The sequence below is a fragment of the Crocuta crocuta genome, unplaced genomic scaffold, assembly GCF_008692635.1.
Source record: "Crocuta crocuta isolate KB4526 unplaced genomic scaffold, BGI_CrCroc_1.0 scaffold223, whole genome shotgun sequence".
NCBI lineage: Eukaryota > Metazoa > Chordata > Mammalia > Carnivora > Hyaenidae > Crocuta > Crocuta crocuta.
In genome coordinates this window covers 1,446,490-1,469,601 of record NW_027529426.1, presented here as the reverse complement: position 1 = coordinate 1,469,601, position 23,112 = coordinate 1,446,490, and the positions used below count along the sequence as shown (strand labels likewise).

Here is a 23,112-nt window from a genome sequence, read left to right as displayed (position 1 = left end):
AAAGTCAGACCTCATCGGTCCTGGATGACTGACCCCTGTGAGGAGTGAGACTTTCCCCACAACTCTGCAAAGACAGAAAGCCAGAGGGCAAAAAGGACACTCTTGTCTGTCTCTCAGACCTGATTTACTGCTGTCTGGCAAACCCCAGTGAACTTTGGTTATGTGTTAATTTTATAAGAAAACAAACAAATAAAAACGCTTCTCAGTCCATATCAGAACCTTAGGCAAATATGACTTGCCACAGTGGGAACCCTGGAGTTGTGTCCTTAGCTCTGGAAGACCAGATGCTCCATGTAATGAAAACAGGAGAGCAAGTCCCACTGGCCACCCCAAACCTGTGCCGGGACATTAAGTCCTACCTTGGTGTTGAAGTCCAGGGCATTCTGAGACGTTTTGTATAGTTCAGGATACTTTAACATATTCTCTTTTCTGCATGATCTCTCAAATATTCCGAGCGTTAAGGGAGGCATTGCTGTAAACATCTAAAGGGCACAAACTGGTCATTACTCCAAGCAGTCTAATGCAGGGTGAAACGTTATTTCAAAGTATTTAATAAAACAGAAATAATCAAGTGTCCTCAACTTACCACATTGTAAAGTCCTATACACCATCTCTCAAAGAGGATCTGTCCAGAGAAGCCATTAACAAAGGCAAACCAGATCTAGGAAGAAAACACCCCGAAATCCCCCAAGTTAGCACACAGAGAACATAAATGCATGGCTTAGAATCTGAAAACTCAACCACTGCATAATAGCAATATTAACATATGATTTTCACAACATTTTAAAAAATGGCATGTTTTATTTTTTAATTTGAAGAGATGATTTCAGAAGATATTTGTTATTTAAGTCAGGATTGGATTTAGCTGTCGAGTCAAAGAAGAGTCCTATTAATAGGGAATCATACATTAAAAAAATTAAATATAACCTTATTTTCTAAAAGGGACTTTAGGGAATATAGTTTAAGCCATTAAATTTTTAGAGCCTTAATTCCTTTTTAAAATATTTCTCTTTTGGTAATTAAAAATTATTATTGTTTTTATTATAAAAGGACACTTGTTTATCTAGCAAATGAAATGATTTCCTATAACAACACAATTACGATTTTCTTCTGTGTTGGCTGTATTCATATAGATCATCTATATACATTTACTTTACCTTACTGGAAACCTACTATATACGTTCACAAGTTTACCTTACTGTAACCTACTGTTAGATGCTGTCATGTCCTAATGCTTTTCCTCTTAACAGTTGAAAATACACATTTTCTCGAGTTTTTACATATCCTCTAAAATGACATTAACAGATGCACATCTTCTATCGTGTGACTATAACTATTTTACAATATTTAGTTTGCTTTCAGCTTTGGTATTATACCTAATTCTGAACTCAATATTCTTGTACAGAAATCCTATACATCTCTATTTTCTAAGGATGGATTTTTTTTGTATATAAAAACTTTGTGTATATCAGTTATAGATATAAAAAATGCACACAGTTAATATACACAATTTGATAAGTTTGGACATATGTATAAACTCGTGAAATTGCCACCATAATGGAGGTAATCTACATATCTATCACCTCCAAGAATTTCCTTGTGCATATTTGTTTTTTTAAAGGATGAATTCTTAGAAGTAGAATTAATAGGGTAAAAGGTATATAAACTTTTCAGCATTTCTTCATAATTATAGCTATCAGAATGTAAAATGTGAATTTACATATTAAAAATATTTGGCAGCTGGAATTTATGCTTTGACTAAAAATAAATCTCCAAGTGTAAAGCGTAATGTTCTTATAAATTTTGCAATTCTCTTAAAAATGGGAGACTTACTCTGGATACAAAATTAAAGGGCAATGTAAAAAAAAAAAAAAAACTTTAGCATGTCTAAGACAAACAGAAAATTAAAGTGAATATGAGTAAATCAATAATACATATATTACTTTTAAGAAAGGAGACCTAAAATGTAATTAAAAATCAACTTGATCTGGAGGAGTGAAAAGCCTAGCCAGCAGTGAGATTACATAAACACACACACAAAACCGAAGCATAACAACAACAACAGCAACAACAAACAACAACACCTGTTCCAGGAAAGCAATCCTGATGTGCCAGTCAAGTGAATTTTTGAATCAGAGTTGCAGGGACTTTGCCACACTTCACGTTTCATTTAACCTCATTATGGAAGCATGAATTGCTACAAATTCACCATTTATCAATATGTACCCAGGCTGGCCTCCCTATGAACAGCTTCTGTACCCACATTGATCTTTTTTCCTTTTTACAGAGGAAAGGAATGCTTGAGCACATATAAAAACGAATGTCTGCTTCATGAGATGGAAAAGAAAACAAAGGAGCAATAGCACATGAAAAATAAGTCCAAACTGTGTTAGGGTTGTAACACACATTAACAACAGCAGTAACAAAAGCAAAGGAATCGGAGTCACATCTGAAATTCTTGCTTGCTTTGCGACATCTATTTACAGAAAAAATCTGAACATTTGCCCTAGACTAGGAGTCAGGTCATTCATGTGTGTATGCTTTAAAAAAACTCAGCATCTTTAAACGAAGGTAAATTTATTCCTTAGGGTGGTGCTGCTGCTGACTTTACACTCTTTTTTTTTTTTTTTTTTTGGTTTTAAAAAAATTTTTTTTAAGCATGAGTGGACACAAGATGACAAGATGAACTTTAATGCTCTCTCTGGAGTTTTCACATTTGGCCTTTTTCAGATATGGATTATGTAAATACATATTTGTGATACTCTGGGTGGTGGCAATGTTCTCCGTGAAAAGGTCTCTGATTTATTGTAGTAATACACGCTAAGAAGCTCCTTCTGATATCTTAGAGTATGATAGCAATATATGGAATTATTAAACACAAAGTTTCAAATTATGGCCTCAGTAGACTATGAAGATGTGGTCCAGTCTCTGTCAGTCTGGAAAAAAAGATGTGTACGAAATTTATCCAATGGACATGACCTGGATCAAAAGGGTCTAGTAATACATGTATCTGCAGCCATCGATGCTGTGTACAATGAGAAAATTATGTTACATTTGCGTGTGAGTAAACATTTGTAAATGTGAATGGTCTCCTAGAGTCTTTGTATATAATATTCGGTGCTGGTTCAAATGCCACTATAAGCCCGAAATTTAAGAACCTCCCTCAAATCAATAAATATTTACAGAAAGCTTAACATTCAAAATAATTTGCACATAAACGAACAAGTCTGCAAAGTTCATGTAAAAATGCCTGACTTGCCGATTTATGAAAGAAAAGCAGCAATTTTTAAGTGGAAAGCCATCAACAAATTTTTACCTTTTTATTTCTCCAACTGAAAGGAATGCGAACATGTTTTTAGAAATTATCTTCCTGCATTAAAAAAAATCTTATTCGATTTCTTTTTTTAAAAAGGAGACATGACTAGAATATGAACAGAATCCTACACTTTACTATAGCATCCTACACTTTCATACAAATATTTTACCATTCGAGTTTACATATAGTTTAAAGGAGAAAGGACTTTAATAAAGAAGTCTACTGAAAGGATTTCAAGCTAGTCTGATGTGTAGTGAAAAGATATATTAGAAACCTATCCCATACTAAATAAAGCAACACCTAAATGACTACAAACACATAAAAGCCCCTTCTTTGACTCAACCAAAACCATGGATGCAGAAAGAAAATACCAGTCTTTCTGGGGAGGTTTGGAGATTATTTAAATTCACAAGAAATCCATGTCCCAGCACAATGTGCTGGGAAAGTATCACCTCATTGACTTTAATCAAAGCTTCTGGAAATTAGAAACACTACATTGTTTTGGGATCTTACCAGAAAACCTGGATGCGACCAATCGTTTGAAAGAAAAGGTCCTATTTTGCTAGGAAGGAGTCAGATATTTCAGAGGGAAAAAAAATCCCTTTAGAAAGAGCCAGTAATTTCAATGAACACCTAGGGCTGCCTCTGGGCGGCCACCACAAGTGTTTTATATTGCCACCTGCCGAGTCTGTATGTATTTGTCTGGCTGTAATTTATGGCAGTGGAGTCGCTAGATAGGGACATTCCTGGCAATACAGCAATGGGAAAAGCAGGTTTTGCAGATAATCTATAAAACCCATGGTGTTCCTTTATTGGCAAAGAAACTTCAGACCTGGTATTATTTTCTAAGTTCCACGTCCCAACAGAGGCGTGGCAGTTAAAGCTTCACAGACATTTTCCTCATGGAGCATTTCTGCATATTAAACAGCAGCTTACAAACGGTCAATGAGTCCTCTGCTCCCACGCCTGATCAGCACAAAAAACTGAAAGGGGAGATTCGAGACTGGCAGTTGTCCTCGCCAGAGACACCCAGCGATGTGTTTTCTGTCTATTCATTCACAGTAGTGACATGAGCCATTAACATCTGCAGAACTTGTTTTAGCTGGCAAAGGTTGGGTATCTGGGAATTGATTTAAAAGGTCAATTCCTTTCCAAGACAGTTTGAATATATTCAAAATATATTTCCATAAAGTGCTTAAAGAAAAATACCTTAAAAATGAGATTTCCAGTAGAGTTTAGGACTTACTTCCTTTTCAATGTGTAAAGAATTTGATCAGTGCTAAATATCTCATGGAGAGGCTTTAAATTCAAAGCCAAGTGAAATTTAGGGCTAATCAACCACAAATCACCCAACTCTGGATCTGAAACAGAGCATGCAGTTTTAGTGTTTCAGTTGAATATATTTTATTTCCCCCATTAGTACATAACTTTTGCCCACTTCATTGTTGATTGTCAAATAATCTAGATTTTCTTTAAAAAAAAGCAATGGGTTGACTACTCATTTCATTTTACAAAACTAAAGTTTTGTAGTAGATTTATTGCTGCTAGGGGTTTTAAACCCCTGGTATCTTCAAAAGTATCTGTAACCAACTGTGTAAACTGATATTCTTCTGAATATCAATGTTTTGGGATAAGAAGAAAATTAAGGAAAACTAGGTGTATAGAGGGGATTGGGAATCAAGAGTCATTATTTTAGAAAAGAATCACAAATCTACAAATACAACACAGAACGTATCTATATTTGGGTCTTGTAAGTTATTTTAGAAGTGTATTTTTCTTTAAAACACAGAGTATTCCAGACCCAACGCAGCAGTAATGAATAATAAACTCCTAGATTATCCTGTTTACGTCTCCAGATATTTGATTATTTTACTTAATGGGTTGCAACCTAATTATAGAATTTTAGTGACCAGTAAATGAAACTGCCTGCACACTTAGACACTAAATTTCAGTTTTCCTAGCCTCACTCTTAAGAACTATGCTCAGACAACATTTTAAAAAGGAGATAAGCATTCTGACAGAGGCATAAAGAACAGCTGAACGAAACATACAGCAGCTCCCAGCAAAGGTGTCAATAGGGCAAGTGTGAAATCCACTGATGTTTTCTTTGTTTATAGTGTGACTTCTCTGGTGGAAAGTATGAGATATTATGTCCATACAGCGAACGGTTAGGTTGTGTCTCTCTTGACCGAAGTGTAGAAACAGCAGATTAGAGGGCAGGGCGGCATAAACAAACGTGTGAGGGCGCCCGGGGCAGATTTATGAGGGTGTGGGAGGTCCTCTGACAAGACTGGAAGACGGAGGGTTTTCCTAACAAGCTACCAGGATCTTATCACCATACTCTGTGGAGCAACAGGAGAAGCAAGAAACAGATATCACCTAGAGTTTAAGTATTGCAAACACAGCTTCTAAAGATAAAATGGCTACATGTTAGGGGGAACAAAAAGGTAAATAACCTATCTATTATGTCCTGGTTAACCATTTAGTTCAATTTGTCCACTTAGCCATAGGCCACATATGGCTCCTGAACACTTGAAATGTGATCAGTCCAAATTAGGATGTGCTGTGGTGTAACATACACACCAGATTCTGAACACTTGGAAAGAAGAATGTAAAATACTGCATTAATTTTTTTATAGCAATGATATGCTGAAATGAGAATTTTGAATATACTAAGTTAAATAAAATATGAATTTATTAAAAAATTTTAAAATGTTTATATATTTTTGAGAGAGAGTGCACGTATGCTCGCATGAGTGGGGGAGGGGCAGAGAGAGAGGGAGACACAGAATCTGAAGCAGACTCCAGGCTCTGAGCTAGCTGTCAGCACAGAGCCGGATGCAGGGCTCGAACCCATGGACTGTGGGATCATGACCTGAGCCAAAGTCGGACGCTTAACTGACTGAGCCACCCAGGCACCCCTCCCTTAACTTTCTCTAAAATAGTTTTCCATGTGTGTATCCCTCAACACTGCTTACTATAGTGTGGCTTTGAGCGTTATAAAAAAAAATACTATGTAGTAGGTAGTCTTTGAAAAACTGAAAACATTTTCCTTCATTAACAGTTCTAATTCAACACTATCTTACCAAAGCAATGTAACATTTTTATTTATTTAAAAAATTTTTTTTCAATGTTTATTTGCTCTGAGAGACAGAGAGATAGAGCATGAGTTGGGGAGGGGCAAAGAGAGGGAGACACCGAGTCCGAAGCAGGCTCCAGGCTCCAAGCCATCAGCACAGAGCCTGACGTGGGGCTTGAACCCATCGACCGAGATCATGACCCGAGCTGAAGTTGGAAGCTCAACCAACTGAGCCACCCAGGCGCCCTAGCCAGTTATTTAATTTTAGCCAGTTATTTAAATATTAATGATTCTCTGTGCCCACCAAATTTTAACATGTTTGGAAGTTGTAAAAAGCAGGCGGATGAAGGATTAACGAAAACAATGGGAAAACTTCTTTAAACATACATGAACATGACAAGGATTATACACTTAACCTGCTATTACCTCAATAATATAGAGGACTATATTCTTGTAGAAGCAGTACAGAATGCACTTGGAGACTCTATTGTAGTTCCAGGCACCATGGACCATCAACAAATTCTTCAAATACTTGAACTAAAATGAAAGTGAACAAGAATTAGTATTTTTTTCCCTCATATCGCCCAGCTGATGGAGACAAACAGTGCCTTTGCAGCCGGTGCCTTACCTGAGCTATGGAGTAATCCGAGGAGTTGGCTGCCTGCAGGCCTTCATTGCCGCTTATCCCAACGCCGACATGGGCCGTCTGGATCATGCTGACGTCATTTGCTCCATCCCCGATTGCAAGCGTTATGACTTTGACTTGTTTCTTAACCATTTCAACAACTTCAGATTTTTGAAGAGGAGAAACCCTTAAATTAGAACAAATTATCAATTACCTCCGCTTTCTGAAAAAAGGAGTTGTGAAGTGCCGTGGTCTTGAAGGGTAAAAGACGCGGAAGATCCAAAGGAAGAGTTCAAGGAAGTACCATCATGTAAAAGTCTCAGGTCTGCAGATGTGTGCTTCTCTATTAACCTGGTTGCCACTTGAAGGGAAAAATACAGTCTAAGAAGCAAGCCTGTAGGTGAAAGGTAGGAGCTACAGGGTCCTGTTAAACGCTATTTCACCAGCATGGTGCATTAATTTGTTAACAAAATAACATTTGAGTTTAGAAGTCCCACTACTTCCTAACATATAACATCAGAATCTCAAATTCTTCACATTTGAATGAGAAAGGTCAGAAATGCTGCTGAATGGTAGTCTAAATATTATACTAACTAAATCTTCTACTGTACCTTGGAAATAAAAGTTCTGAGCCTCTGTAAGCAGATCTTAGATAAGGTACTGTACACAACTTAAAACTCAAAGTAGCCGTAGGGAATTGGCTAACCTCTTGATCTGTTCTCATACACCGTGATGAATCAACCAAAATAAACACCAAATGCTTGATTACATAGTTTGTATACTTCAGTTTTCTTCTAAAGGTACTAATGGCTAAGAAGAATCAAGCAACCTTTTCTTATTTTTATTTATTTAATTAATTAATTAGTTACTTTAGAGGAGAGAAGAGAGAGAGAACATGCAGGGGAGGGGCAGAGAGAGAAGGAGAGAGAGAGAATCCCAAGCAGGCTCCACGCTGTCAGCATGGAGCCTGATGCTGGGCTCGAACTCATGAACTGTGAAATCATGACCTCAGCTGAAATCAAGAGTTGAACATTTAACTGACTTAACTACCCAGGCACCACAAGCAACCTTTCATACACACATGAATCAGGAACAGAGAACACCAGCATCTGTACTCAAATCATATTTGGTATTAACTTTGGATGAATTTAAAAACCCATTTAAGGGGGTGCCTGGCTGGCTCAGTTGGTGGAGCGTGAGACTCCTGATCTCACGGTTGTGAGTTCGAGTCCACAATGGGTATAGAGATCACTTAAAAGTAAAATAAAAGAGCCATATAAGAAATAAATCCCATGACAATGACAGAAGTGTTCAAAGACAGAATGCCTCAGCATAATTACTATATCACCCACAATTATTGGCAATTAAAGAGAAAGAGGAAAACTAAACAGTGAACTGAATCTATAAAGTATGAAGATGGTAAGTATGAAGAAACAACTAACACACACAGTGTTAGTGGGCAAGAAAAATAACTCAGAGCTAAATTCTTTATCAAGGTGAAGTGGGGTAGGTATCTGATACCTATGTGTGGAACATCTGGAAAATCATTTATTATTCTATTTAAAAACAAAGACCATTACTCTGAAAGATGATATCTTGTAATTTTCCTGATTATTTCCTTAGGAATAATTCCCAGCAGATTGTCTGCACAGATATGTACCTTCAGGTGGCCCTACTGCCCTTCTGAAAGGCTTCTATCGGAGTGGCCCCAGGTTTTATTTCAAGCTTGAGAATCAGTACATTAGGTGCAAGTTAACTCGCAGAGTGAACTAGCCTTCCCATCTTTGTATTGCTGGTGCTGATCCAGAATAGGTACTCAATGAACAGTTGCTGTCTGAAAGAATTCTTTTTCTTTCTTTGGATTCCTTTCTGCGTCTAGCAATAATAGCACAAAATGACCCAACTGTGAACATTGCAAGGGAATGGGTGAGTACCAGCCATTATGGTCTTTTTCGCGGTTAGCGCCCATATTTCTTTGAGGTAATTTTCCTTTCATTTTCACATTTTCTTTAGTTTTTCTTAACAGGCTAATATAAATTGGTAAGCCTGCTGGCTGTAGGCCAATGGTTTAGACATGGACTACAGCTAACGTTTGGTAAATGTCAAAAAAGTATGCTCACCAAGAAATGATCTAAATAGCAAAGGGGAAATGGACATGAAAAGAGAGAAGCATTTGAAAACATTCATCAAATTCCCTTTGGAAGTTAAGAGGCTCACAATGTACCTAATTGTGAAGTCATGCCATGGGACCGAAGGGGCTAGAAAACGGTGGTATTTGTTTTCATCAGCTGAATGTGTCATGAGGAGAAATTTCTACATGGTGAGCTAAGACTAGTGACTGAAAGTAGCATCAGGAAAGAGCTGGACTCAATTTTGTTTTCTTTCTTCATGGGTATTACAACCAACTACTATTTCTTCTGCCTGACACTATAATTTTCAATGTCCCCAAATTAAAACTGGCTGAGGATTTTCACCAACTTTGTGAGCATGGTTAACTCAGGTGTTAAAAATGGAGTATTAATCCCCCTGGCAAGAACAATGCCTGTGTATAAATGTGTGTGTGAGTGTGTGTGTGTGTGTGTGTGTTTAAAGATGATGATATAGTGAGAGGTATCCCCAAAGTTACACTGTAGCTATTACTAGCAGGGGTGTCTGCTTCCTTTACAAGCTAACAGCAGACAATGGGCTTGGAAGAAGATTCAAGAAATAGCAGAAGCCTTATCTGATGTGTCTGACATAGCAGTTGGTTGCTAAAACACTTAACTCATGAACACACAACCATGTTACGTAGAGCAAAGAGCCTTACTTTACATAGGGGTCTGCCATTTGAAACTCTGCCTATTTTTGTTGCAGAGGCCTCACTCATGAGGCATACTCCACAGCCAGTTTCATTCAAGTGGAGACCAGAATGTAATGATGCCTCCACCCCAGCTTACTGTTCTCTTCCCCACTCTAAATTACACAACAAATTGTATAACAACTCATGAAGTCTCTCTAGAGTATTACACCTGGTTTTCCTAGTGACAATTTTGACCGATTCCTAGTCAGCATCACGTCATTTCATGGAAGCAAAAGTGCAGGCATGTCCTGAAAAGTATCCTTCCACGTCTGGCTGTGATGCCCTGTGGGCACCAAGAGTGTGTCTTAGGGAGGGAATCTAGTTCATGGGGACTCAGATTAGTTGAGCTGAAATCAGTTAAAAAGCCCTCTTGTGTTTACAGCATCCATCAAAAAAATTTTTTTTAATGTTTATTTATTTTTGAGAGACAGAACATGAACAGGGGAGGGGGAGAGGGAGGGAGGAAGGAGGAAGGGAGGGAAGGAGGGAGGGAGGGAAGGAGGGAGGGAGGGAGGGAGAGAGAGAGAGAATACCTGAAGCAGCCTCCAGGCTCCAAGCTGTCAACACAGAGCCTGACATTGGGCTTGAACTCATGGATCGCGAGATTGTGACCTGAGATGAAGCTGGGCGCTTAACAGACTGAGCCACCCAGGCACCCCTACAGCATCCATTTTAAAAACTGTTCCTTGCTACAAGGTGGTTACAAGATAGCAAAACAAACTTAGAAGACATTAACAAGGAGTGTAGCATAAAGCTTTTTGATATAATTGCCAGTACTTCATAATTTCAGAGGATGCAGAAATCAAAACTGCCTGAAAGAGGCTCCCTTGATGAGTTAGAATTTGACTTGGCCTTGACAAGGAGAGGAGAACTCATGTCAGTTAAAAAAAAAAATAGCAAATAGCATATACTAAATTTCTTCACATTCAAAATTATCTAGAATATATTCCTTCTACCACTGTCCTTCCATCTTGTAAGAAGTCTCTAACTAAATTCACACATTAGAATTTATTTTCTTGATTTTCGTATACATGTTTCTATATTTGTACAATTTACAGAATAGTCTCGAACAACCTTACTACATGCTAATTCTTCCAACTGTCTACAGATCCATGGTTGAGAATAACTAACAGCTAAATCTTACAAATGGCAATAGTGACCCAATGCATAATGCAGAAACATTATAAAAGTACTGTTTTCTACGTTAGATTTCTTTTTAAAACCACGCATGGGTCTGCAGTAGAACTTAAATTACATACAGTTTTCTTCTCCTCCACTGATGCTCTTTTCTTCTTTGGGAGAAGCCAGAGTCTCTGTGGCTTTTTAGCCTACATATCACGCGTGTGCTGTAAAGGTACAGTTTTCTTCCTATGGTTCCAACAAACAGAAGGTGGTCCTGTGCGATACAAACTAGCAGTGCAGTGACTGTGATAGCCTTTCAGATATTATTTTGGCTATAGTTTCTGCACACGCTGTTCATTATTTTTCTTATCTGCTATGTAGTAACTCTCATTGTCCAGTGGACATGAGATCAGAGTGCTGGAAATTTTTACCACTTAAGCTGCAGGTATATAGAGAGAGCACATCTTAAAGAAACCTAATTTTGCACTCTTGTAATGGGATTAGCTAAATGAATTGCCTTTTTGAATGGAACATGGATAAAGATTATATGTGCAGACACATAATACAGAGCATTTTAGGGGGCTTTTAATAGGTAGCCAAAAGGAGAATAATAATTTATCCTACTTACTATGTTTTTAGGTTATTAACCTAAAAATCATCTTATACACTAGAAATAATACTGATAATATGTCTCAAAAACATACTGAAAACTTAAAAGTCATTATAAAGTTGCTATTAGGAGGTAAATCTAGAAAAACCTTTTAAGAATATGGAGGAATAGAGTATCTCTTAATGATCCTGAAGTGTTTTTTTTATAGTGACCTTGTGCTTATAGAGCTCCTGTATTTACTAAGCTTGAGAACTGCTCCTAGTGGCTATTTAGAGGTCACAATCATTATTAGGGGGCTCTGCTATATTTTCCTTTCAACACAGTTCCAAAGATTTCTCCTTGTCAATATCGGTCTTTTTTTTTTTTTTTTTTAATGTTTTATTTATTTTAAGAGAGAGATAGAGACAGCATGAGTACGACAGGGTCAGAGAGAGAGGGAGACACTGAATCTGAAGACAAGGTCCAGGCTCTGAGCTGTCAGCACAGAGCCTGATGTGAGGCTCGAACTCACGAACCGTGAGATCATGACCCAAGCCGAAGTCGGACGTTCAACTGACTGAGTCACCCAGGCGCCCCAATATCAGTCTATTTATTCCCCATTGAGTCATATTCTGCTAATAAAAATATATATAAGAAGAAAGAAAAACACCTAAGAGAAAAACTTTTGAGATCTTGACTCCGAACTAAAATTTGTTAGGCTCATATGTAAAGTTTTTAATTGAAGAGGAATTAAAATTTGGCAAAAAAGTCTGTTACCTGTACCCAAATTACATAAGTGGTAGGACACTTCTAGAAACTCACCATCGATTTATTACTGGAATGAAAACAGCCGTGTATATAGCATCCCCAAAACTATATTTACCATAGAGTACATAATGAAACATTCAACTACGTCTAGGTAAGAGAACTGTGTTATTCAAATGGCTGATGAGTGAATGCTTTCCTAGCCTCCAGAAACAACATCTGTTGATATACTGTGCAGTCAGAGGCATCAAGGGGCCCTTTATAACACAGGGATTGAGTCTACAGAAATAAATTGCAGATAGCCTTTTCACAGGAAAAATGGAAAGTAACATTTAAAAAGATGTCCTTCTGCAATGCATTTTAGATGCAAAACTTTTTTTCCCCATAATTCAGGTTGTTATAGGCAAACTATTTACTGTCTCCAGTTTTAATGGTTCTGATAATATTTTAAATAGGGACTGGTTGTATTGATACGGTATATTTGAGTATGCATTATGTGTGTGTGTTCATAGGCACTCCAAACTACTCACTGGCAAATGTGCCTTATAAATACCCCAAAAAGAAAAAAATTCCTGATAGTAGAAATCTTTATGATAGTATTCACACCAGATAATAGTGTGTCCACAATGCTACTATTCATTTTCTTTCTTTCCCTCCCTGCCTCCCTCCCTTCCTTCTTACTCCCCTTCCTTTCTCATCCCCTCCTCTCTCCTCTCCTTTCCTTTCCTTTCTTTTTAAATGTCATCTAGGATCTGGAACCTAGCATTAGACTCAGCCCAGAGCAAATGTAAAATGCTAGTGGAACTGAATAAATGGTAATTTTGCAAAAACAAGACATACACCTCATTATCTCATTATACTAACACTACAACTCTCACTCATTTTTCACTGTTTGCTGTTAGAAGGCAAAGTCTGTTTAATCTGCTCTGTATTTAGAATGCGGAGGAAGTACATAGAGGATATTGGATTCTCCAGGCTTTCTCGCATGGAGAGGAAAAACAGATGGAAAATTATTAGGTGGAGAAGGAAGCATACCACCACTTGGAGGGAAAGTGGGTATATTCAGAATGGCCTAAAGCCAGATGACAGGGAGCCTCTGGCATGTCAGGATAAGAAAGTTTGACTATCATAGCTACTAGCTCTAAGCAACAGGAGATGTAAATTAAAAAGATTTTGAGCCAAAAAAGAGCATGGTTGAAGCAGTGCCTTAAAAATATTAATTTGGATTGTCTCCAAAATGTATCTTTATATATGTAGATAACTACATCTCTCCTACATATGTATCTGAATTGAAAAGAAAATGAAAAGAAAGGACAAATGGCATGGGTGTGGGGTTTTGAATGAACGTGAGATCAGAGATGACCCTCAAGTTTCAAATGTGAATGACTAAGAAAATGATGGTCTAAACATGAATACAAAAGGCAAGAAGATTTATCGAGGAAAGTTCTCAGGGAGTTCTAGACACTTGGAGGTTTAGAGAGCAGTGGGATATCCATCCTAGTGGCATCATTAACTATACTGACTGGAAAGTCAGAACTAAGCTTATAGAACAAAATGCAGAGCTGGGGATGTGCCTTCAGGCATCAATAGCTTATCAAGTATTTAAGTGATCCTTTAGTATGTGATGAAATTTCTAGGGAAGAATATTAAGAGAAGAAAGGAGAAGAGCCTTTTTCTTAGGGCCATCCTTCTGCCCCTGTTATTAATTTAAGAACTTACACTGAGGTACTGTACCAGGAGTTAAACATTATGAGCCTATATATAGATAGGACAGTGGTCTCCCCATGAACTCCTGCAACAAGGAGACAAAAAAGTGCTAGAGACGGGAATCTCTCCTGCATGGGACAAGGTCCAGCTACCTGTCTCTGTCTAGGGAGCCTTGCTTATAGGAGTGATGTGGTCCCAACTGGGAAGTATGTGTATTCCAGAAAGCCTAGAGTGCCTCCCCTTTCTAGTTCTGCTCTTTTGCGACCTTGCACTCGGAGTGGAAAGAGCTATGACCCCCATCTCTTCCTATTATTGATACCTGGTTGGAGCCTATATAGGCACTGGCCCTCTTCCCTTTTCTTGTGACTTTGGGTAGGTGAGGAAGGGCTGGAACTTCCTTAGGCTGTAAGAAAACCAGCTTGCGTTTCCTTTCTTCCTTCCCTCCCTCATTCTTAGGGGATGTCCTTTGTGGAGGGCTTTCACAAAAGAATGGTCTCTCATCTTATAAATATCTAGTAGAAGATGAAACGAGTGGTAGTGTTGGGTACTGCCAGAAATGGAAATAAAATCCTGAAGATGCCAGTTCTAAAGAAGTGCGGTAAATTTGAGGTTCGGTAAATTTGAGGGTCACAATCAGCAAAAATCGATGAGAAACCTTCGGAGAAACACGAAGTGGGGATACCTGTCAAAGATAAATGAGTAGAGGGAAAGAGTGGTGTGCCAGGGGCCATAAACACACAAAGAGGTAGGGAAAGCTTTTCAGCTGCACTGTTCATCCCCTGCGGTGCCCCCGTGGAAGCACCAGTGCCAGCGAGGTGCCAGAGGGCTGCAAGGAGCACAGGCGCTCCTCTCTCACTGTAACCAAAACCTTTGGCTTAGGCCTGGAGCTTGTGGAAACTCAAAGTCCCTCAGATAACATGTTGAAAGATACCCCAATTCTTAGGAGTATCCACAATGCCCTAACACTAAGACCCCAGGAAAATTTCCCACCTCATACCTTGGGACAGGAAAGTTGGAACTTTCTGGTCAACCTCAGGGCATGGAGCCAGGCAGGGACAGGTGCCAATGATGTGGGTGTATTAACAAGGCCCTCAGTGCTACCTTACCCAGGTAATTCCACCAAAACGTGGCTGCCTCTAAGAAGAGCAATATTTGGGTAAAGGAATGAGGGAGCAGGGGACAGGGACACTAAACTCAGATGGAGCCCTGTCTCCAGTTTTACCTTGTTAGGGTGTAGCTTTCATCTTTCTCCCAAAGGACTTTGCTGCCGTTAGGGAAAATGGGGAAAAAAAAATATCTCACAGGTAGATCAGGAGATGAGCACAAAAGAAATTACAACTTTTAAGAAAATAGAACTACTGAAAACAGATATGATAACAATTGTGAAAAGGTTTGATTAAAAAAATAAAAAACCTTGGAAAGATTTGGGAAAATGATGAAAACATGAAACCAGAACAACCAGTTATAGGGGCTCCTAGGTGGCTCAGTTGGTTAAGTGTCCGACTTTGCCTCAAGTCATGATCTTGTGGTCCATGAGTTTGAGCCCTGCTTCGGGCTCTGTGCTGACAGTTCAGAGGCTGGAGCCTGCTTTGGTTTCTGTGTCCTCTCTCTCTGCTCCTCCCCTCCCCCATCCCGTCTGAATCTCTCTCAAAAATAAACATTAAAAAATAAAAAAAAAAGGAAGTTATAATAAGGAACCAATTAAAAATAAATAATATAGCAATATAACTACTAAAATAAAAAAGCCGATAGTAAACTAAATAGCAAATATAATAGAGCCTGGAAGTTCACATTTAAAAACTCTCTGAAAAGATGGGAGGAAATTAAATGAAAATGAAAGATGTGAGAAAAATAAAAAGAAATGGAGCAATACAGGTGACTATACATATATGATGGGAGTGCAATAAGAGAATGAGGAGGGATAGAATGAAAAAGAATTAATAATTTTCTAGATTTAAAGATTGACATGTTCTTTGATTAAAAGGGCTCACACAGTGCCAAAAAGAAATATAAGAAAAAGGTACTTACCCCTAGACACATTATGGTTAAATTGAGATTTAAAAAAATTTCTAAAGGTTTCTAGAGAGAAAAAGCAGATTACTTGCAAAGAAATATGATCTGACATGTAATGCACACACAAAATTACTTTAAAATCTTCAGTTCTTGTCCCCTTATGGAGAGGGCTAGGTGAGGGGAAAATACTAATACATATAGACAATAAGCAAAAATATGGTTATCAAACCTTAGAAATAACCAGACATAGAATATAGATTGTAAAGCATGCAAACCAGTAGAAGAAAATCTGATGTAGACAGTGGAAGGTAGAAGGAGAAGAAACAAAAAGTATAATAAATGAAAAACTCAAAATAAGATAAAAGAGGAGCACCTGGGAGGCTCAGTTAGTTGAATGTCGACTCTTGATTTCAGCTCAGTTTGTGACCTCATGGTTCGTGGGATTGAGCCTTACAAAGGGCTCTGTGCCGACGGTGTGGAAACTGCTTGGGATTCTCTCTCTGCCCCTCCCCTGCTCTCTCTCTCAAAATTAATAAATAAACATCAAAGTAATTAAAGAAATGAGGCCAACATAGTAATAATTATAATAAATATAAATGGGTTAAATTCATTGACCAAAAGAGATTTTCAGGTTAGATTAAAACAAAAAAAATCTAGCCATATGATGTTTAACAGAGACACACTTTGTAATAACAGGTAATAGAACATTTATTTGCTCACTATGTTCTAAGCTCTTTTTTTAATCCATTCAATTCTCAGAAGAACCCTATGAGAGATAGGTTACTATTATTGTCATTTTACAAATGAACACATTGAGGCACAGAAAGATTATATAACTTAAGGCAAAAGAGCAAGCACGTGATGAAGCCAGGATTCAACCCTAAGCACTGTGGATTTAGAGACAGTATTCTTTTTTTTTTTTTATAACATTTATTTATTATTAAGAAACAGAGAGAGACAGAGCATGAGCAGGAGAGGGGCAGAGAGAGAGAGACACACACACACACACACACACACACAGAATCTGAAGCAGACTCCAGGCTCTGAGCTGTTAGCACAGAGCCTGACACGGGGCTTGTACCCACAAACTGTGAGATCGTGACCTGAGCTGAAGTCGAAAGCTTGACTGACTGAGCCACCCAGGCACCCCTAGAGACAGTATTCTTAACCACTATATTATACAGAAGGATTGAACATAATGGTTTAGGAGGAAAAAAAAAGACAAAGCACGTACAAAACAAAGGAAAGTCAGGTTAGCATATTCATATAACACAAAACAGAATTTAGGGCACAGAAAAGACTATGATGGTCAGAGAAATGTTTTTTATATGTTTGTTTATTTTTGAGAGCATGAGAGTGAGGGAGTGAGCACGTGAGCAGGGAAGAGGCAGAGAGAGAGGGAGACACAGAATCCAAAACAGGCTCCAAGCTCTAAGCTGTCAGTGCAGAGCCCAACGTGGGGCTCGAACCCACAAACTGAGATCATGACCTGAGCAGAAGTCAGATGCTCAATCCACTGAGCCATCCAGGTGCCCCGGAGAGAAATCTTTATGTATGATTTCTCACCAGAAATATTCAATTAGGCCATAAAAAAAAACCCAACTGAGAGTTCAGTACCCCATTTTTCTTTAGTGTGCTGCTTTTCTTTATGGCTACTGTTACCAAGGATTTCCTATAAATCTATCTGATATATCATAAATCAACTATGACCATTTATACACACAATCATACACAGCAATTATTACCTTTTGAATATATATATGTATATTGATTCTATTGAACAATAGGTACAATGTGAAGGCAGGGATTACTTTTTCCTCTTGTTCACTGCTCTATTTATAGAACTTATATAATGGTACCTGGAACACAGCCAGTGCTCGAAAAGTGCTGAATGAACGAATGAGTGAATGAACTTCAAAAGCAGAAATCTAGAGAGGTAAGTAGTTATATTAAGATCTGCTAGAGGTGCCTGAGTGGCTCAGTTGGTTAAGCATGTGACTTCAGCTCAGGTCATAATCTTGCGGTTCATGGGTTCGCATTCCACACTGGGCTCTGTGCTGACAGCTCAGGGCCTGGAGACTGCTTAGGATTCTGTGTCCCCCTCTGTCTCTGCCCCTCCCCCACTCACCTTCTGTCTTTCTTTTTATATTGAGATGCTTAATCTCCCTAGTAATCAGAGAAGTGAAAATAAAAAGAATAAGTTGTTTTTCAACCATCAAATTGGCAAAGTTATAAATTCAGGAACACCAAGTGTTGACATTAAGGTAGGAAAACAGCAATCTTCTCACATAAACCTGGGAATGCACACTCTGAGTAGAGCTGCTTTAGAGGAATGTGGCGATTCTGACTGAAGCAAAATATACATATAGTAGCCACAGCCATATACTTCCATTCTTAAGTATATATTAAAAGAACACTTGGCATGGTTATGTAAAGAGGATATTCACTTTAGAACTTTCCAGGGTAGCAAAGACTTAGAGGCAAGTTATATATATGGCCATTGCTATGAGTATAGATAAATAAGATGATGTATATTATTATGATGCATTAGATAACAATGAGCAGTGGTGAGAAGAAATAAACTTGCTTTACATATGGAAACATGGATAGAGTCTCCAAATTGTAGAAAAATTAAAAGGCAACAAATTTGTGCTGGAGTAATTTAAATACAGATCTCTCATTTCAACACACATATAACCATACTATACATTTTTCATAATGGCACATATATACAAATAAAACGTGGCATTTGGAAAGGAATGTTTTCCTAAGGTGGAATGAAGAGGAAGTGGGCATGAAGGGCAGAAGCTAAAATAATGCATAAAAATCAAACAAGAATTTGCTTCATTTAGACTTTGGACCACTTCCAGCTTAAGGGGAAGGCTAGCTTGTGCACTTTCCTGCCTGGTTTCTCAGCTGGAATTGTCCTTTTGTGTCTTGCTGGCATATCTGCCTAGAACAGAGGAGAGGCATCTCGGTGACAGAGCAGGATCTGATATTTGTGGTCCTGGTTCTTCATTTATCTCCTACTGAGATACGTTAAGTATCTACTGACACTTCATTCAAAACCAAATGGACTTCAAAAAATACCCACATTTTAAGGGTTTTTCTTGAATCCAAGGACAGAGAGAAATTTAATGGACCCTCTAGGGTGGCTGTGTAGCTGTCACTACAGAAAGAATGGCAGTCATTGTGGAGGAATCATGGAGAAAGGGAAACATACAGGTGGAGAGAGATTGGCAAATGTCTCAGTTTTCCAGAACAGAAAGCCGGAGATTATAGACTAGGGAGGTTGGAGTGAACCTCATGGATATTCTGTCCGAATGTCTCCTGCTTATCATTCTTTCATGAGGCATAGACACCATGCAGAGGTCAACAGACTATGACTCCAGGGCCAAATCTGGGTGGTAGCCTGTTTTTTACATAAAGCCTTATTGGATCACAGCCATGCCCATCATTTATATTTTATCCAGAGCTGCTTTCATGCTCTCATGGCAGAGTTGAGTAGCTGTGACACAGACTGTACAGCCCAGAAAGCCTAAAATATTGACTGTCTGGCCTTTTACAGAAAACGTTTGCCCACTTCAGCTCTATGAAATACTCCCTTCCTCTTGGAAAATGCTATCTGGAACCACCTCCTCTTTCATGCCTTAATTTATTATATACATTTTTTTTTTTTTTTTTGGTCTCTGTGTCTGCTTCCTCGGTAATATGCCTTTTGCTTTCCAAGATCGTTTTCCTATAGGATGTGGTCTCTCTCTTCTCTTTACTCCATGCCCTACAGCTATTAAACAGCCATGGCTTACATCTTATCTGGTCTTGACTCTTGGAGCTCTAGCCTGGCTCAAAATGCCAAGCCTTGAACTTGCCCTAAATGGCGATGGCTCAGATGGGTTTATTAGAAAGAAGGCAATCATTGGAAACCCGATGGGTTCAATGAGAACCAGTTATGCCAGAGTAACTCTGCTTTCCTTTCACGCACAAAATCAGGACAGTAGACAGATTGAAGAAGTATTGTAGGTTCCATATACCATGTCCTTAACAAATCGGAAAATGAAGCCGTTTATTCTATCACTGTAGAACTGAAGGAGAGCTGTACATAATCTATTAAGTGGATTTGTTTTCGAAGATACATTCAAGCACTGACTGATTTATGTAAAGCTTTAGGGAGGCCTCCATGGAAAGCTGCAGAGTCTGTACTTAAAATTGCTGAACAGAAAAGAATCATCAAGAATTTGAATGTGGTTATGGAAGATATGTACACTTATTCCAAGTTAGCAAGAGATAAAACAGAAAAAGCCTGAAATGAGTAAGATATCACTTAAGAGGTATGATCATGGAAATCAAGATAGCAGTTGCTCTTTTGAAGATAATAAAGCTACAGGGAGGGGATTGTGCGGGGGCTCCTGAGGTGCTGGTTATGCTTGGGTACTTGATACAGGAATGTACTCGCTTCATGAAAATTCACTAAGTTGCACGTTTATACTTATATACTTCCCAGTACAAGTTAACTCTGTTTTACTGGAATTAGATGATCCGCAGTTCTAATCAGTGTGTGTGTATGTGTGTGTGTGTCTGTGTCTGTGGGGTGATGGTGGTTTATCTAAATTGATCAGATCTAAAACTACATAATGTTGAATTGCAGTGGAATTCTAAAGTGTTTAAATTTATCAATATTTTACTGTCAAAAACGGACCTCCCTAGTGGCTACCAGGCTCTAATGTGGCCTTACTATTCCTTTAACATTACTCAGAGTAGCAAATGAGACAGACGGAGCTGAACAGCTTATTATATGATGTTAAAGCAAAATATGGGCTTTTTATGAAGTTATAAAACTTATTCAGCATGTCCTCTTTTAGCCATACATGTATGAAAGAAATATTCTCTCAACATTTCCAACATTTATTCATATTTTCTTGGAAGCAAATATGGGGTTGACATTCATTAACAGTTTGTAAGTCTTCTCAAAGCCAAACATCTGCTTGGCATCCAATGGTGTTCACAAACTTTTTTCTTTAAAGGAATGTCTGTTGAGCATTTATTAGCTTCATTTGTGCTTTATGACTACCCTTTAAGTAGAACATTTATTTAAAGAAATCCTTCAAGTTTAAGACAATCCCAAAAGATTCAAGAAGTAGATCTGTCTTGACCCTTTACTTAATGCACTCATGCTATGACAGAGAGTATTCAAAGTGTCCCTTTAGACCTCTTCTAGGAGGGCCGGTGGATCAGACCAAGGTGAAAGGTTCTGCCTGGAATGCCACTCCTGAGTGACAACTCTCACTGAAGTCAAGTGTTTTTTTTTACACTACGGGGAAAATGGCCCAAAAGGGGGTTAAACTTTGATTAGAGATGTTGCAAGTTGGGAAAAATGCTTACTTCAATTTAACTTCTGCTTTTCAGAAGACATGAGTACATAAATTATGTAGAAGAACGGTGATTACTAGACAGTCTAAAAGCTGGAGGCTCTAGGCCAATTTTCAACCAACTGTCACAGAACATAAGTTTCAAAATATGTTTAAACTAAACTGACAACTACAGAAAAAATGTAAAATTCTTTGAAAGGCTGGGTTATGTGAACTGATGAGGATCTCAGAAACCACATGCTATTTAATGCACAGCAATACTTCGCTGCAACATTCCCACCCTCTTCTGGAGGGACTATTAAAAGAGGTAGAACAGATGCTTCCACAAATTAAGCTGATCCAAGCAGCAGACAGACCCTCCTCAGCAGAGAGTGGCCCACAGAAGTAGGATTTGTCCAGAAAATGAAAGGGTCAGAAGGGGTCCGCTGGCCCTGCAGCTTTCAAGCCAGAAGGAAATAGCCAAGGAAGGTGCGTGTGTGCATGGCTCTCCCACCTCTCTACACCAGAGAAGCTCTACTCTCAGCTGCTTTGACATCCAGGCTCCACGGGGGATCTGGATCGTTGCAATATGCCAAACTCTTCAATTTACACGTCACAAAAACAAAGCCCGAGAAATTTCATCAGGTATCCACAGTGCCAGCGAGGTCAAATTAAAACAAGAATTTCATGAGTCCTCAGATAAAATGCCATTATACGGACCAATTATGCAAGCTCTAAGAACTTAGGTCACAAAATGTTGGTAAATGTGATGAGGAATTATTTATTATTTATCTGGTACAGTAGCTTTGCAGGATAGATCTTAAGTTTAGCTGGGTACATAAATCTCCACAAGTCTTGGAGCAAGCCTTTCCCTCTCCTACCAGTGTAAGAGTTTTAGGGAGTCTGTGAAGCCCCTAAAATGGCACATTTGATTTTTCATATTTGTATGTTATGTGCATTTTTGGGGGGAGGGTGTTGAAAATGATTTGCAGTTTTTGTGTCCTTCAAAAGTACCTGACCCCACCAAATGATGGAATTGGTCCATCTGAGCAAGGGAAAAGAAGGGTAGGAGGACCACGAGGAGTTGACGTTTATAACCAGGAAAACTGACAGAAACTCCTCTAACGTTAGATGCATGTTTCTGATTAAACTGCTCAGGTTATACAGGTTAATGTACACAGAGGTAAAAACAAAAGCTGCATGGTATCTCTAAAAATATAGGACATGCTGGGCTGATAAAAACAGATTTCATTTTACTTCTTGGGTTTTACATACTTAAAAAAATTACTTGAGGTATAACATGAAACCTTCCCTTTGTAAACCAAAACCAGGACTCCAAAGCCCTGAATAATTTTGGAACCAGGGGATTATTTTTGTCTCGGAATAGTCCCTTCAGAAAATGGTGGTGAGTAAGGGATGTAATGACTACTGACTGAGAACAACCGTTTCTTTCAATTCAACTGTAGGCTCTTCAGGGAAAACGCTCATCTTTATAACTGTGTCAATTAGGCGAACGCTGAAAACTGCCTTCTGCCCTCAGTGCTGATAATGTCAGGGAAGAAAGTGGCTGATGTAATACTGAAGATGGAGCTAATATTGAGAGCCTCATTATCCATTACGGGAAGGCTTTCCTTTCCACTTCCACTCTAGCTGTGGAAGAGCAGACTGAATGATTTTCATGTGAGGACTGACCAAAAAAAAAGATTGGAAAG

The 23,112-nt window shown here is 38.5% G+C and overlaps 1 protein-coding gene across 1 annotated transcript in view; it reads right to left on the bottom strand.

Annotated features, from left to right (window-relative positions):
• ATP8A1 (ATPase phospholipid transporting 8A1) overlaps positions 1-23,112 on the bottom strand; it is a 203,370-nt gene that overhangs the window by 55,486 nt on the left and 124,772 nt on the right. The window contains exons 26-29 of the mRNA XM_077758868.1: positions 7,024-7,207; positions 6,822-6,932; positions 587-661; positions 360-482 (exon numbers count right to left, since the gene is read on the bottom strand). Coding sequence (XP_077614994.1) covers positions 360-482; positions 587-661; positions 6,822-6,932; positions 7,024-7,207 — 493 coding nt within the window. The remainder of the gene's footprint in view (positions 1-359; positions 483-586; positions 662-6,821; positions 6,933-7,023; positions 7,208-23,112) is intronic.